This window comes from Larimichthys crocea, chromosome XVI, assembly GCF_000972845.2.
Source record: "Larimichthys crocea isolate SSNF chromosome XVI, L_crocea_2.0, whole genome shotgun sequence".
Lineage (NCBI taxonomy): Eukaryota > Metazoa > Chordata > Actinopteri > Sciaenidae > Larimichthys > Larimichthys crocea.
This window is the reverse complement of record NC_040026.1, coordinates 8409524-8426332: the sequence shown is the minus strand read 5'-3', so window position 1 is coordinate 8426332 and position 16809 is coordinate 8409524. Positions and strand designations below refer to the sequence as shown.

At 40.2% G+C, this 16809-nt stretch overlaps 2 protein-coding genes across 3 annotated transcripts; one reads left to right on the top strand and one right to left on the bottom strand.

Annotated features, from left to right (window-relative positions):
* Positions 1-485: 485 nt before the first annotated feature.
* Positions 486-2987, top strand: LOC109141292 (C-type mannose receptor 2-like). Its single transcript, XM_027289779.1, has 5 exons — positions 486-510; positions 600-971; positions 1658-1993; positions 2168-2262; positions 2341-2987. Exons 2-5 carry the CDS (start codon positions 656-658, stop codon positions 2341-2343), a joined length of 750 nt encoding a protein of 249 aa, XP_027145580.1. The 5' UTR covers positions 486-510; positions 600-655; the 3' UTR covers positions 2344-2987.
* Positions 2988-3302: 315 nt separating this feature from the next.
* On the bottom strand, positions 3303-16786 carry LOC104935904 (carnitine O-palmitoyltransferase 1, liver isoform). Of its 2 annotated transcripts, none has more exons than XM_027289776.1 (19): positions 16581-16786; positions 12582-12727; positions 10969-11108; positions 10531-10702; positions 10070-10171; positions 9561-9698; positions 9107-9184; positions 8878-8985; positions 7705-7789; positions 6594-6789; positions 6312-6500; positions 6125-6230; positions 5919-6035; positions 5382-5546; positions 5076-5204; positions 4721-4876; positions 4498-4611; positions 4292-4384; positions 3303-4184 (listed from the first exon to the last, which is right to left on the bottom strand). In XM_027289776.1, the coding sequence occupies exons 2-19, from the start codon at positions 12720-12722 to the stop codon at positions 4059-4061; spliced, it is 2355 nt and encodes a 784-aa protein (XP_027145577.1). In that variant the 5' UTR covers positions 12723-12727; positions 16581-16786; the 3' UTR covers positions 3303-4058. The 2 variants fall into 2 exon arrangements, with proteins under 2 accessions (XP_027145577.1, XP_027145576.1); XM_027289775.1 differs by lacking the exon at positions 7705-7789 and adding an exon at positions 8332-8419 and having other exon boundaries at positions 16581-16785.
* Between the last annotated feature and the right edge of the window lie 23 nt (positions 16787-16809).

Genomic DNA, 16809 nt, shown 5'->3' with positions numbered 1-16809 from the left:
ATATAGAATTTAATATAGCATTATTTACAGCAGGGAGAAGATGCTCTGTGTGTGTACCTACAACAACAGTCCTCAGCCCTAAAGTGTCTCATGCTTCTTGGGATGCTTGTCAGTTGTACTGCAGATGCTTTGTAAGAAATGAAGTTAAAGGAGGCATTTATAATTATAATTACAAGGATTTTAACTATAGAAGAAATAGGTTATCATAGTTTTAAATGCAAGTTTTTGCAACTTTTTAAATAAAGAATTGTGCCCTCGTTATTTTTAGCAGATAATGATATATTCATAATAAGCCGCTGCTTGCAGAAACAAGGTCACTTGACAGTCTCTGTAAGCAAAGCAGAAATTGTAAAATCCTGTGCTCGCATTACTGTTAAGTATTATTTAACTAAGTGATCTCTCTTAAACGTGTTAATGTCTTTTAATCTCTCTAAAAGTAAGTTACATTTATTCTTTTTTTCTCCCAGAGATAAAATATGCTCAGCCTGGTGATTTTGCTGCTTTCTTCAGGTGAGTGTCTTTGTATGAAACGATGCAAATAATGAATTGAAATTAAAACTCATTTATTTGATGATGTTTTGGTGGATGTCTCTTCACAGGTTGTGTCATTTTGTGTTCACAATATGAGCGAGAATATGTCCTGATAGACACGTCAATGACTTGGAACAATGCCCAAACGTATTGCAGAGAGAACCACATTGACCTCGCTACTATTCGCAACCGAGATGACATGACCAAGCTGGCGAAGACGCCCAGTGATGGGGTATCAAGTGCCTGGATTGGTCTGAAAAAGAACGGGGTGGCATCCTGGCAGTGGTCTGTGGGAGAAACTCAGACCAGTGATGGATTAGTTAATTACACAAACTGGGCCAGTTCACCTGATTCTTCTCATGACTGTGGAGGCATGAGGGATGATGGGAAATGGCTCAGTGCACCCTGTGGAAACCTAAATCCGTTTGTCTGTCAGGAAGGTACGAAATCTTCATGTGTTCACTTGAGAAACAAACGTGAATTTGCAATAGCTGCAATCACATATGCACATGCATCCATGCATTCACGCGTTCACACACGCAACATGATGCTGGGTGGATCTGTTTAGAAGGTATGCACCCACTACCACACCCCTCAGTTGGCATGAACCACGAATCAGCTGTCCTTTGAACAGCCTTTCCACAAAATCTTGTTTGTTTTTGGGTCTCCATTTGGAGGTTATCCACCTTTAGGTGGGCCATTGTCCCATCCCTTTTAGTCAATTGTCATGAGCATTAACACAAAACTTCACACATACTTCATCTATGTCTAATTTCAAGCTCTTAGGGTAAAACAAGGGGCATGCAGAATGAAAGGTATTGGCAGAGAAGTTCTATTGAAAAATATCACATTGCATTATGGGAATTGTAGGAATAAAAGCATTTTTGGAGCTTGACCCATACAAGGGACTAAAAGTAAGGATATCTCATCCTCTGCCACTCGACCAAATCTTTTGTCTCTTTAAAAAATACAAACTTTATAAAAGTGCAGTTTAAATCACTGCAGAATTATGCAGCTTTAAACTTGTTTGCAGCAGCTAGAAAACTAGTAGTGTGTGTGTGATGGGTTTTTTTTTTATTCTCTTCAAACGTTTTAATCTTTACAGCACATTTTGCAATATTCACAGATAAGGGGTCCAGTAAGATGTATGTTGTTCTTGAAGCGATGTCTTGGAGGCAAGCCCGAGCGCACTGTCAACTGAATTATGGTGACCTGGTCAGTGTGATGAATGTGATTGAAAATCAGGCCGTACAGCAAATAGCTGGGAATTTTCCTCCGACCTTTTTCTGGATCGGTGTGTTCAAAGATGAGTGGAAATGGTCAGATGGGAGTTACAGTTCTTACAGACACTGGGAAAGCACTCAGCCAAATAATGATGGGATCTGTACATTGTATTACACCTCCCCAAAGACGATGTGGGACAGAGGTTGTACTTCAGCATTTCCTTTTTATTGCTCTACTGGTAAGTATATATGTTACATTCTGATTTTATCATGTACAGTGTCTGTTTCTGTTTGTTTGTTATGAATGAGATGAATTTAAAATCTATATCTTGGTTCTCAGTTGTCTTGCTAACAAATTGTTGTCACCATATTTTCTAAAACAGCATCATCTTTAACATTTGTCCAACCCACAGTGTTAGTCAGGAGGCACATCGTGAGTGTGAAAATGAGGTCAAATTCAATCGTTGACTTCAGTGACTCTGCTGTGAGCAAAGCCATATTGAGTCAGGTAAGTTTTTGTCGACTCTCAAGTTTGAGCACATTAACTGATGGTACATTTATGTTAATGATTTTTGTCTTGCTTCAGTAGATCCAAAATAGGAATGACAAATTAAAGCTTCAGTGGGTAGTCCAGCCAGACGGGGAGATTTTCCATAAAGAAGACAAAACCAAAGTCATTGAGGTCTGTTAGAAAGCGGCATAAAGTGAAGCAGCCTCTATGAAATCATCAAGCTAGAGTGGTTGTACATACAAATGTTATTCATGGATCAGGTTAATTATTATATTTTTATGCTCTTCGATGTATTATGTTCAGTCTTATCTCATAAATTAACAATAGGTGTGCTGTGTGTGTTAAAATCACATAGATGCACAAACTTCCCCTTCTGGCAAACCTGTAAGCTTTATCTTAAAGGGGAACTCCACAGTTTTATAACTTTTACAGACAATGGGTAGTCCTACTTCATATGTGGAAAAATGTTATATTAATAAATGATCTGTGGCTCTAGAAGGATCCCAAAAATAGGAGATATCTCTGGTTCTGCTTTTTGTTGTTTTTTTGCTTCGTGTTAAGTTTGTACACTGTTAAAGAAACAAAAATAAATACATTTGAGACCTTTTTTTTTTCTTCTTTAAGAATGATTTTATGTTCCCTCATAAGATTGCATTAAAAAAGGCTGACAATAGCAATACAATGAGACAAGCTCAACTGATCTGGGGAGAAAACAAAAAAAAGCAATAATCAGTGGAAAATAACAGAGGAACCTGCATCACTGGTAACACACCATCCTTTGATGTATCCTTAACATGTAATCCACGCCTGACCTGCAGCACTGCGTATGATGTTAATAAATATAGCTTGCATTGTTACAGTGGTTGTTAAATAACATAAAAATAAAGAGTTTTATAGATGGCAGTGCAGTACAAAACAGTACGGTTACGTTTGAAATGCCTGCTGACCACTGAAAGGAAAAACCTTCACTTTATTTGTATGTACAGTTTGAAAAAAATAAATAAAAGTTGGCACTGAATATAATACCAGCTGAAGAGTAAGAGTATGGATTTAATAAATTCATGTCATGTCACTACACGTATAAACAGCTGGTCGCACTCAGCACGGCTTTACAATCGTGTTGTTATAGAAAGCAGATTTATACATAATGAGTAAACACAGAGAAGTCACAGACTTCTACATTTTTAAAATACCCGGTGTCACTGTTACAGCTATGTTGCATTCAGATGGCAGAAACTGGAATCACTTCGACGGGCCAGTATGTTTTCTCTCTTCACTAATGCTCCGAGAATGTCACACACACACACACTTCCAATCATTTATCAAAAAAGTTCAAAAAAAAAAAAAATGGCACAAAAAAGTGTGGTATACGTAATGATTTTAAACATTTGAGTTTATATTAAGTTACTTCCTGTGATGAGATTATGTTCCAGGAACTTCTACCCTAACTTTGATTGGTGCAATTCACAGCCGTCATATAATAATCAAACGTCATTGAGGTTTTATTGATTTGATTTTTTTCCCTGTACTTGAATTACACTTGTTATTCTAGGGTCCTTTTTCCTTCTCACACACATACCACACAGCTAATATACATACACAAATACAGATGCAAATCAGTGAAAACATCACCTCCATTATATCAGTTTCCTCACAGAGCTGTCTCTTGAATGTTATCAGGCTGGCTATAAAATGCATGAGGGAAAAAAAACAACTGTCTCTCCTCAATTCATAGTGTAACACGTATGTTTGTGCACCTTCCCTTCAGCATCCTTTTTCCCCTGAGTAACCGCCTACAGGTTTTTCTTGACCTCTGGCCGCCTCTCTTCTGTGTTGTTGGGCTCTTTTTGGTTGGGGCCCAGCAGGTCTAGCAGGTCGTGTAAGGCTTTTCTGATCCGCTCACCAAACCTATGGGCATCCTGGAAGGGAAGGACAGAGTATATCAGTCTAAATAAATATATAAATAAAAGTTCAGCCCTGGCACAGAAATTCTTGCCCTAAGTTGATTTTTTTTCATTAAACTCACAGTGTCTGGACATGAGTGCTTGCACGAGACATGGAAGTTAATCATGTTCTCTCCCAAAATGCTGTAGGCTACCCCATAACCGTCATCAGCCACCTGAAAGAGATAGCCACTGTTTGTTGTTTCCACTCAAAAGAATTTCTACTAACGTAATGTGTTAATTTCTGGTTAACAGTTTAGGTGATTGAAGCAGCGACGGCAGCACTCACCGGTCCAAAGCCCCCTCCACAGGAGACGTACTCTGGATAGCGGATTATGTCAAATAGGTTCAACTGCTGGAAAGGAATCTGACTGGTGGACAGCCGCCAGGGCTCGGACAGCACCTGAAGAAGTCATTGCATCAGTTTGGCTGTATTGGCTCAACTAAAAAAAAGACAAAACTGTACTGAGCAGTCTGATATAAATTACACGTGACAAGAAAAACAAATGAACCTCTTTCAAGAACGGAGATTCCACTCCGAGATATTTGGACACCACGTAGAGGCAGAAGAGGTGTCTGTCAATACCAGCTCCAGTCGCAGCCATGCGGTTTAGATGCTGATGCTTTTCCGACGCTGTGCGGAACAAACGCCTGCACACATCTGCTGCCTAGTGGAGAATGGAAAGAGCAGTATGACTAATTGGCATAGCACACATTAAAAATAGCCGCCGTATGATTTATGCGAGGGAAATAGCAATTAGACGCAATCATTTGCAATGCAGATTTAGTTTCATCAGAGAACCTTTAATCATCCTCAAACATCGTACAAGAATGATGAAAATCGAGACACAGCTTCCATGATCTCACCTCTCCACCCTCCATCGCTCGGATGAAGGCGGTGGTCTCATTGGTACAAGAGCGAACCGTCTCGGTCCTGCCCTCCCTGAACAGACGGGTCATGGAGGATTCATACGTCAAACAGAAAGTGCCCCGATCCTGGAACGCAAAAACAAAACTCAGATGTAACAGATAAAACTGACAGTTCCAAATCCAAATGTCACATTTTCTTTCTGTTGATCTGTCACATGTGCAGGGTACAGACCCAAAACAACAGACGGACTGCCTTTAGATTGATCATGCACATATATGTTTGTACTTTAGAAGGAGGCTCACCCTGTAGTAGGCCATCTGAAGAGCAATCTGAATGAAAGCATCTGGACTGACTCGGCACTTCTTGATCTTTCCTTTTCCGAAGTCTCGGAAGGCAAAAACGTGCATGTCCACATCGTCAGCCAAGGCCTGGGCCACTGCCAGAGACTGAGAGATCTGCTCCTCGCACTGAGACAGACACATCCAAACAGTTAACATCAACGCGACAGAGATACGTTCAAAAGCATGAGCCATGTTTCCATATTAATACAAATACAGAATACTTATGAAACCTTAGTTTATAGTTAAGAAATAAAATTTAGATGTGCTAGTAGGTGTATTTTTTAGGTGTATTTTCCACTCATTTTGTCCCACTTATAGTCTTTAAGCTAAGCTAGACTAACTACCGATCTTCCGGTCTGCCTCTTGACAAAAAAACCAAATGATCACATTTAGAACAGTCTAACGCTGTAATGTGTCCTTGAAGACAACACAAGATGTCTGCGTTCTATAATACCTATTTAAAATGAATCATTTTGACAGTAAGTGTAATCTTATAACCTCAGGAGGGATTTCCCAGTTCAGCTTCTGTGGTCGTGGTAGAGATGAATCCACTTCTCCTTTGCAGTGGCCCTCTTCATTGTAACCGAGCTGGAAACAGTCAGTGGCCAGGGTGTACTGGAGAGACGCGACAGACGTAAGTAATGGCATCTTCTCAGTACCCGATGACAACAGCGCACAACCTACTTTGATTTTATGTTCCTCACCTCCCATACGTGTGATAACACCGGCCCATCAGCCCACGCGTGTTCCGCATTTATGCCTTTCTTGCCATTGCTGAAGTAAACGACCTGGAAGGACTTGTCAAACCACCTGCAGGACAACCAACATAATGACTGAAGGCTGAAGGGACAGTTAAAATTCAACAACACGACGTGTCTATGTAAAAATTACCTGTCATAACATTTCCCATGCAACAAGGCTTTGGCGTAGTTATCTAAACTAGCTGCTGGGTCATCTCCCCTCATGCCTTGTTCATCATCATCCAGGGTCACAAAGAAGGCGGCTTTCTCGATGCAGTCCAGAGAGCGTTTATTGACCCCACTGCTGAAATACTTCGCCCTGGCTTTAGCCCATGGAGTTCTGGGAAACATTTTACAAGAAGATGATGACATTACGTTTAAATTGCAGTGTGCTGTATGGTGATTTAAGCACTGGTGTCTTGTCAAAACTGACCTGTCTCCAGCTGTCAGGGCTCCCAGATTGGCTTCTCCTTTGGAAGGAGGTGTAGGGTCATCGAGGATCCTCTGAATCTGAAATTCAATCTCTCTTGGGCACAGGAGTCTGCCTGCCTGGTACACCTTTAGACGAAAGTAGCGTCCTCTGTGGTATACTGCTATATGGTCGCTGTCCTGCCAATGTTGCAGAGTATCTTCGCACATAAAGGAAAAATGGAGATAAATATTTTGTTAATGGAGTCGTAGACAACACTCTGTCTCTACTTTTGCCTGTAAGATTTTGTGAAAAAGTATCCGCTTAAGTGTCAAAATCACTGAAGTAGCAGAAGTTTAAACGTCAATGAACAACATATATCTGAGATATCAGCACTGAACATCTGTTCCCAGAATGAAAACAATGTTTCTGAATGTTTTGTGGAGGGTTGTTATGACTACAAATCATCTTATAAAGTGCACAAATGTTTCAAACACTGGACACACTCTGCTTTACTGAATTCAGATGAACAGGCAAACGTCTTCTACTTCACAACACAACTCCAACGGGTAGTTTTAGGTTGATGTAGCCTACCTTGTGGGGTCAGGATGACTACGGTAATCACACTAAATGAATAACTTAAAAGGTCCAGTGTGTAGGATTTACTGACACCTAGCGGTGAAGTTGCAGATTGCAACCATATGAACACTCTCCCACATGTCACCTTCTCCTACCATGCATGTAAGAAACATTAGCATAAAAAGCAAAAGGACATATCAAACAAAAATGGCGGACTTCATGGAAGAGGACCTGCTCTCACTGTAGATATAAAGAGCTCATTTAGGCCACGAAAACACAAATATTCTTATTTTCAGGTAATTGTATACTAAAGGACACATACAAATGAATACTGTATTCAATTCCTGTACATAAATTATCCTAAAAATAGAAGGCAGGGTGATTGACTTTTAGCTCATTAGCATGATGGAAAAGGAACATTTACTATATATGGGATGTATCTTCATAATAAATTAATGAATTATACTCAGTAAAAAATGTTAAGCATTTCAGCATGTTTGTCAATTTGAAGATCTAAACTAGGATTGGCCCAGATGTGTAAAAATATAAATACTACCTGTCAGCGTTCCAGGGATTCGACAAGTGTCAAACATCCGTTCAAACTGATAGGAACAGCAAGGAACTGCAGACCTCAACAACCACTGAGCAGGAGAAAGAAAGATGGGCCAGTACAAGAAAAAGTAAAGGAGAGAAAGAGAGGAGATAGAGAAGGGATGATAGAAAAAAAAAATACAGAAAGGTGTTGGTATGAAACAGAGAGAGAACCAAGGACGAGAGGTGAGAAAATAAAATGCGTGGGCAGAAGAAAATAGACATTAGTTAGAGACAGACCCTTTCTCGGAAAACCTAGACAGACCTGAGATGACACCAGAAGGCAAGAAGAGACGGATGAAAGACGACACGATGAGCTGTACAGCAGACGTATGACTCTTGACACCTTGCTTCTTGATACCATACACACTCACACACACACACACGCAGTCTTTCACACAGTTTTCTATCCCCACATAAACTCCAGAGGGTTCAGACACCTTCGGCATGCCCCTTCATCATCTCTGAAGCATTCTTGAGTTAGCATTGTTCACTATGAAGTCAGAAACCGGCTTTCCCCGCGTTGAAGCGAACTGCTCATGTGCACGTGTACAGTGTGTGTCTATGTGTGTGTACATGTTAGTCTCTTTACCGGTCTCCTCTCCAGGAGTGCGTGTAGTGTTGAACATCCTCTCATACTGAGCTGCACACAGAGGAATGACAGTGCCTGGTATACGACTCTGGGAAAACGGAGAGGAGAAGGCGAAGGGGAAGGGGCGTGGGGAAAAGAACAGAGGAGAGCAGCGGAGGAGACGAAGAGGAAATAAGGGAGGTAGATAAAGAGAAATCAAACAAGCGAAAGAGAGTTTGAAAGGAGTAAAAAAAGGAAGGGGTGAGAGATGAGCATGGTATGAGAACATGAGGGAAATGTCTTCACGTGAACAAACAAATGGAGATGCACATGCTATCTGCTACAGTATAAACAGTCAAGACACACAAACACTGATGGATGGATGTTACTCACAGTCAACTACATACTGATGGTCTCATACGTTTCTATTGTCATTTTAAGTTCCCTCAAAGAAATGTCTCGACATTTCATTTAAAAGCCTTCTGTTGCCATAGCAAAGAGACATGAATAATGAACGCCTCCGTGTATATACGGAGCAGCCAAGGCTGACTTGGTGGCTAAACTCACAGGTTTGATCTCTTCTCTGTTGAGTTTTTGGCGGTATAAGAAGAATGCATGAATACTGTTGCCTGCCCTCGCCGCCTGGATAGGTGTGGGTGTCACATACAAGAAGTCCTGCGGGAGAGAAGGAACAGAGACGGGAAGTCAGGAGAAGGAATAAACATGATTGAGTATCATCCAAATGAAATGATCCGCAAGTATGCCTGGAATAACTGAAAGAGTCAGATTTTCATACCATGCCATAATAGTTGCTGTTGACCATTATTGGGCTCCGTCCACGTAGATAGACGTATTCCTCCCACCAGTCACTAACCTGAAGAATCAAAACATCTTTGTGAGTATGCCAATATTGCAGTCACATCACACTTTCGCATAATCAGACAGGTTAAATAATTCAAACCACAGAACCTCACAAAGATATGCATTGTTAATGGGATTTTAAATTCCCTCTGGCCTGCTTTGCTTCAGACATTTAGGTGATATTTGAAGTAGCCACACTTAGTGTAGATTCACACAGGATCAGGTGCTCCAGCAAAGAAATAAAGGTTTTTCCATTTATATCAGTGGGGGTAGTCCGTTTCCGTACCAGCAGTCTGCAACGCCGGGGACAACCCTGCTACGAGTTCCCCCAATGCCTGATCCTGTGAGAATTCACGCTTAATCATTAAACATTGTGGTCAACCACTTACATAGTTGGAGGACCAGAGAGCTTTGAGTTTGAGGTACCACTGCAGGCGATTACCGAGCCCGGTCTCAAACTCTGCTGCCAGCTTGGCCATGCGTTCATACTCGGTATCATCCATCAGCGGACGCACTGATTCCATGTACTAAATAAAAGAGACGTGCAAAAAGAAATTGAACTGAATTATGAAAAAGCAGCAGAAATAAAAGTGCCAGCAGAATTCCTTGGTCTACAGAAACACAGAAAAACATTTGCAAATCAATGAATTAACATAAATTAACACCCACAGTTGGTGATGTGAAGTTTTCTACCATTACAACATCTAATTCTACTAATATAATGCCAAATCTCATTTCCATCACATCTCCTCTAATCTCTCAAGTAGATTTTTGTTTAAAAAAATAAGAAAATTTAGTGCAAAGGTGGGCAGAAAATAAAAAGAAATGTGATAAAGTGATCCATCTGTTTTATGGTCAGTAATCGGCGTGTTGTTAATTCCTCTGCTTTATGTCTCACCCTCTTGACTGTGTCCTTGATGACAGGCACAGGCAGGTTTGGCAGTGAACCCTGGTAGCTGTAGAGCAGAGGCTTTCTGCCAGAAAAGATCCGCACCAGCGCCTGGCATGGAAACACAAGCATTGAGAAAAACAAACACACTCAAAATACTGAAGTGAGAACACACCTAAGACTAATTATGGTTGTTTTCTTTGGTCTTTAAGTGGTTTTGCATAACATTATATATCATAAAAATGTTTGTTTGTTTTTTTTTAATTAAGGTGATTTCAAAAAGAAGCCTTTCAGCAAAAAATACTCCTTTCTGAACAGGAAGATCATTCACTGTAAAAGTACAGCATTTTCTCACAGCATAAAACATTTGTATTGACATTACAGAATTACATACTGGCTGTATACAAACGATAATCAAACTGGGGGACAGACAGTAAAAGGTTGTGAAAAAAGTGTGAAATAACACTGACCACCCAGACTTTGGTGGTGTTGGACATCTTGCCGTGCTGCTCGAATATCCAGCGGTGGTAGCAGAGGAGCTGCTTGAGGCACATGCGCATGGTGAAGATGAGCAAGAGCCATAGCATGGTGCTGAAGAGCACTGCCGACAACAAGGCCTGGCACTGGGTACTCATCGACTGACTGGGAAAGGGGGCCAAGTGGAAATAAGAAGAACAGTTAGTGCAACAAATAAAAGAATAAGGAGCATGTGAATATCCCTTCACTTAAAGTAAATGTGTTTTACATGAAGAGAACAATGGGAGAGACAAAGAATATATTACAGATATTACTTTGAAAAAGGAAGAATGGGAAGGGGTATATACTATACATCTATACAGACTCTACACTACTCTCTGTGACACAATGTACAATCAGGGACAGGGAACATTAACCATTTCATGTGTTACCTGACTGGCAGGTGCTCCTGTATCTTGGCTATGAGTCCCATGGAGGGGTCGGAGCGAGTGTACATTGTAGCCAGGATTGCTATGACCACAAAAAGCCAGGAGGACGGACTAGCAGGATATACCCCTGTTATCACACTGTTCTGTTAACATGAGAGAAGAGAGATTGATTTGAAATCCCATTCTTCCTGTTTACAATCAGTGACATGACACGCACGCTGACAATTCAGTTATGATCAGAGGTGACACACGTCGTGTAAACGCTCAATTCTGACTGTGTTTAGCTCAGTGTCAGACATAAACTGATTTACGCAACAAATTACACAGAATTGAACTGTTCATTTAACAGTTTTTGTAACTGGTGCATGTCATACTTGGTATAAAATGCTCACACATATTAAACATCACTTTAAATCTTCATTCTGAAGGTGAACGAGTGATGGAAGTGAGGATCAAACGAAGATATGAGTCATAATGTGTGGCATTCATTATTGATTGATGAGGTCCACACATCACGAGGAAAAAGACTCACTGAGAGGAAGCCCTCTTTTTCAGGAGCGAGGGTACACAAACTAAAAATAACTACAACACAACATTTCTATACAACTGTATAGAGGAGATTACAGTTCACATCGAGTAATGCAATTTATTGTATCGTTGAATTACTGTTGATTATTAGTGCCAGTGTCTTTATTTATAAACCTAATCCATTTTCCTATTTTTTATCAAACACGTCTTCTTTCACTCTTAGGGAATAAGCCATTTTTTCCACCATGAATCTTTTTAGTACTTTATCTAACCACTGTCTATGTTTCGGTGGGTCCATTTGACCAATAATTACTTTCCTTTAGCATCACTTTATATTGCCCAGGTATATATAAAAAAACTATGTTCAGTCTCAGCCAAAATGCCTCTATTTGTGAGCAATTCCAGAAGATGATTTGCATCTGTATAGCCACGTTGCCTCCAGCGTGCCTTAAAGGTGGTTTTATGTTGAGTGTAATGAAGGAACAAATAACATTTTACCAAATATATTCTCTCTATTTATGTGTATTTGTGGAAGTCTGTAGTGTTGCACATGATACCATGAGATGGATTGAGATGTTTAATTGATTTTCCCACTTAAGTTTTACTTTACTATACTATACAAATAAACTTGTTTTTTCATAATATGGATCATTCTATCACTGGATTCTTTTCTTCTGGTGTTTCCTTTTTTTCTTTTTTTGTCTTCCTAAGTGATAATCTGTACATCAAATCTTGATTCCAGCCACAAATTACAGAGAATAGGACAGTAGAGTTAAGACAAATAAAGATAAACACAGCTGCAAATCGGCCTGTGTCAGTGTTTCAATGACTGAGGTCAAAGTTCAAGTTTACTCTTACAAAGCAATAACATACAACCTCCAAATTGAGAAGAATGAGCCAAAAATATGACTGGAAAACCCCAAAACCATTATATCGGCTTGCCAAAAGAAAAGAGTACTTCAAAGATTCCTCAACATTGAACTCTGATACAGAAGCAAGTGCTGACATGCAAAGAAGATAAAAAGCTGTGATAACAAGGAGGAAGAGGCACATCACTGTAATTATAACAGACAGACACAGGCAGATACCTTGAGTCTGACGATACGCTTCTTCCAGGAGCGCACACCGGAGAGGTAGATCTCAGTGAGGGCCTGGTGGGACAGCTGCAGATCGATGCCCTCCGGAGTGACGGTGAACTGGAAGGCCACCGCCTGGTGGGCTTCTGCCATGTTTTCTGTGCACGATGATTGAGCCATAATGGGAGACAAAAAAATTAAAGAAAGGAAAGGAAAGCTGTCAACGCCAAGAGCCTAGAACACAAGAGTAAGAATGAACACGGAGGCTACCGACTGGAAATGTGTACAAATATGTACATTCTGACAAACATTTGCTCAGCTAAGGTAATACAAGTACAAACAAAGTTGTTTGGAAATAAACACAGGATGGGCCTAAAGGCAAACCGTCTTTTAGGTTTTAGGAGTGTTCAAAGATGTAGCTTTCTCTTTTTGTAATTTCATGCAAATCTTCTGCCAGACAATAAAGATAATTCTTAGCTTGACAGCTAAAGTGAAGGTTACTTTGACACCACGATGACTCATTCACTGTTCTGCTGTAGAGAAAGTCCTGCTTGGATTTTGTAGTTAGAAACGATACGCAAACAACGTAGACAACGATGAAGAGTACAGCTGTTTTTTTTTATGCTATGAAATGACAGCACAGGAAACAACAAGAAAAAGAAACAAAAAAGAAAGAATGTAAATGACCGACGGCGACATCGCTTTTTGCTTTGTATGCAACTGCACTCCAGCAGCTGATGGCAAACTGATTGCTTAATGTGGTGGCGAAGGGACTTGCAAGATGATTCATCAAAATGATGATGAATTGCAAAATTTGCGCGTGCGTGCCTGAACAAAAACACATCCGTTTTATGTATGAACGTTTTTAAGAGAAGCTCAAAAAAAAAAAAGACGCATTATGAGTCCAAAGTCAGCTCGAAACTGATACAGTTTGATGGGAAAGCGCTGACTGGCTGCTGATGTGATTGAGTATTTTTTTTGTTTAAGGCAATAACAGCTCCTCTACACAAAAGGAATTGATTTTCTCCCATAAATAGGCTATGGATAATGCCCCGAGGTTTAGTCACTGTGGCACTGGACCGCACCCCCCCCTGTTGAGGCTACGTCTGCTCTAGTTGTGTGTTTTAAAAAAGGCACACACACACACACACACACACACACACACACACACACAGGCTCCATTCAGGTTCTGCTCTTTAGGTCAGATCTGGCAGATACAGTCGCGCCTGTGCCAAGGACTAACAGCAGTAAATTTCAGCCCCGTTCGCTGGGCGCCAACACAGACACAACACACCTGCTCGGTTCAGTGCTGACTGCACACACACACCCAAGCAGCCACTTTAAGTTAAATATAATTATAATAATATATTACCAATGTCCCAGTGACAGGAAGAAATGTTATGAGTGCTTAATCTGCAGTGACAGTGTAGTGATCCCTAGCGTCTCTGCAACTTTGATCCTCAATTCACTCAGAGCTTACATCTTTACAGCTGCGTTACAAAAAGAGACTGCCAGATAATGATACAGCTTAACAGCGATATTTTTGATTAGGCCACAGATATAATTTAATACAATAATTAATAACAGGAATGGGCTACGAATAGTAACGTCTGCTCAAAGTAGTATATGACCAAATCTTTATATTATGATGTACAGATATCATAATAAGCACATTTTCTGTAAACTCAGTGAATAAATTCTTTATATAACATCAAAATGTCTATATTTTATTACATTTTGAATCACATACTCAACAATTAAAGAGCTACTTGCTTATATTTGATTATTTAGTGTTGTGTAAATATTTAATTAAGCATGTAACAAAATATAAAATATTAAAGTCTGAGCACTCAGCGGTGCTTTTGTGTCTCTCATCTGTAGACTCACTTCGTACAGTTTGACATGATTCTTATGCAGGTGGTAAAACAGGTTAGTGGCGTTTGAGTCTGTCGTAGTGACAGCAGCATCATTTGCAGCGTTGTCTGTGTCAGACCTTTTAAACCCAAACCACATCTGTGCATCAGAAGTAGCCCGTTCTCTCGCCCATGTTTATTTGTGTTGCCATCATGCAAAGCAGCGTCCAAATAATAATAAAAATAATGCTGTAATGTGTGCATAATATGAACTGACAGGTGTTTTTCTATTGTCACAGAATATAATAGTAAAGGTAAAAGTAAACTTTTTTTAGTTCTTAGAAGTACAAGCCAAACACATGGAGCTTGGAAGACCATAAATATAGTGAATGCACCAGACTAGAGACACATATTTCAGACCTGACGTCTAACAAAGAGAGGCTGCGTCTTACTAACATATGATAGATGACTTCAGTTTAAGTGCATAGCGGCAAACTTACAAAAACACACCTGCAATAAACTAGAGAATCAATGGAATTGATCCAAGTGAAATATAAGAAGAAGAAAAAAACAACAACTACATTTCACATTGAAGTCCCTCTTGTCTTTTCATGATATGCAAGTTGGTTTTATGACCTTTTGCCCTGCAGGAAAAAAAAATAGTAGTCAGTAAGCAAGCTCTGTCTCATCTTAACTTAGCAACCTGCCGGACAAGAAATAAAGAGAAGCTGGAAAATATAGCTGTATGTTGTAGCATTATGTCTCACTATGCAATAAGTCAAAGTGAAAAATATAGTATTGTTCTGTTACTGCTGTCATCCTGGCATTGCATCACATCATTCAAAACACACAGGAGACAAACTCTCTGACTGACTGTGGATTAAACATGCTGCACAACCACTGGCCATGTTACATACCGGCCACTGTGGACAGGTCCCATCAGGGGCTGATATTACTATCAAATGAAGCAGATTTGAGTGTAAAATCAGGCACTGTCTCAGTCAGTTAAGCAATCCATATCACGAGAGTCTTGAAATTTCTTCCCAGCGTGTGTACGATTATTACCAAATATTCCATCGGCTCTCTTTAGACAAAATCGTGTAAATTTGTCTGATGATATAAAGCAAGCAGGCGGACATCTCCTTCAGGTTTTCTCCAGTTGAAGAACTCTTGATTCTTGTCACCACTTGCCTTTCATACATGGGACACCAGGACACCCCTATTTAGAGTATTTTTCTTGTCCAACTTGTATATTGTGAGCCGCTGTAACAAGTTACAAGTAAATTTCCCCTCATCTTATCTTATCTTAACTTAATCCCCATGCTTAGGACTCACTCAGAGCCAGCCTCCATCCTACAGATGATATTTAAATTAGCTCTTAAACATGTGAGCAAAGCAGTACTTACACTCTCTTCACTGGCCACATACAAATAAATTAAAAAAAGACAGAGATTCACTTAAAGGCAACATAAAGGGCTCCTTGTTAAAGTCACCCTCAGGACAGGACATCCCTTGTAGTCAAAACATGCCTCCTCACTGTGTTATGAATCTCAAGTAAAAATCACTATCATGAAATCAGCTGGGCTTTACTGGGGAAAAACTCATAAACATAAACACAGTTAGTGGAGGAATGCATGTGGACTAATATGTCAGGAGAGGTGTGCATGTGTTCAAAGACTGCAAAACATCAATAAAGCCGTGTAGACTTTGTATCATTGACTTTATATTATGTGTATATATTATGATAGGGCAACTTCCAAAGCAAACAACAGTTAAGGTGACATTTGGGCACACATTAAAGAGCAGACAGAATAAAAAAAAGGGTGTTATTGTTATTATTATTATAGCTAGCCAACACTTGTGAATTAATAAAAAAAATGACGCCCAAAAATAAAGTAATTTTTTAATTTAGCACTAGTGACAATATTTAAATGATTCACGTAATCACCGTTAGTTATCAGCCTCGTGTTCATTAAAACACTAGTGTTAGCTGTTGTGCTACCAACGCACAGAGCTAATTAACGGACGTTAACGGACGTTAACGGTTAACGGCAGGAGGTGATGCTAGCTGATGCTAACGCTGCTAGCCGAGCGCCCTGCCCCCATTATGTTGTTGTTCATGCAAAAGATGCGACTGCTCAGAGCCACGTTAGCATACCTGTTGTTGTTGTTGTTGTTTACAAAAGGGAGTGACGTGTCGACAGTCCGGACCGGTAGAACGGGGCTGTTAACCCGGGTGTCTGTCGCCGTGCTGTCGGCCCCCCTCCTCGGCTGAACACAGCTGTATACTAACAGATGCTCTCCTGGATGGAGCTGATGCTGCCTTCAGCGACCGTCGGAAATGTCGCTATCAACGCGGTGGACGTGAGCGTCGTGTCGCGTTTAAG

What these genes read in the sequence shown, in the direction of transcription:
- LOC109141292 (XM_027289779.1), top strand. Translation starts at nt 656, where the DNA reads ATGACTTGGAACAATGCCCAAACGTATTGCAGAGAGAACCACATTGAC. An exon ending in TCCGTTTGTCTGTCAGGAAG is followed by an intron (nt 972 to 1,657) that starts GTACGAAATCTT and finishes CAATATTCACAG; the next exon opens with ATAAGGGGTCCAGTAAGATG. An exon ending in TCCTTTTTATTGCTCTACTG is followed by an intron (nt 1,994 to 2,167) that starts GTAAGTATATAT and finishes TCCAACCCACAG; the next exon opens with TGTTAGTCAGGAGGCACATC.
- LOC104935904 (XM_027289775.1), bottom strand. Translation starts at nt 12,722, where the DNA reads ATGGCAGAAGCCCACCAGGCGGTGGCCTTCCAGTTCACCGTCACTCCG. An exon ending in TCAAGGACACAGTCAAGAGG is followed by an intron (nt 9,699 to 10,069) that starts GTGAGACATAAA and finishes TCTTTTATTTAG; the next exon opens with TACATGGAATCAGTGCGTCC. An exon ending in CATGGGAAATGTTATGACAG is followed by an intron (nt 6,231 to 6,311) that starts GTAATTTTTACA and finishes GTTGTCCTGCAG; the next exon opens with GTGGTTTGACAAGTCCTTCC.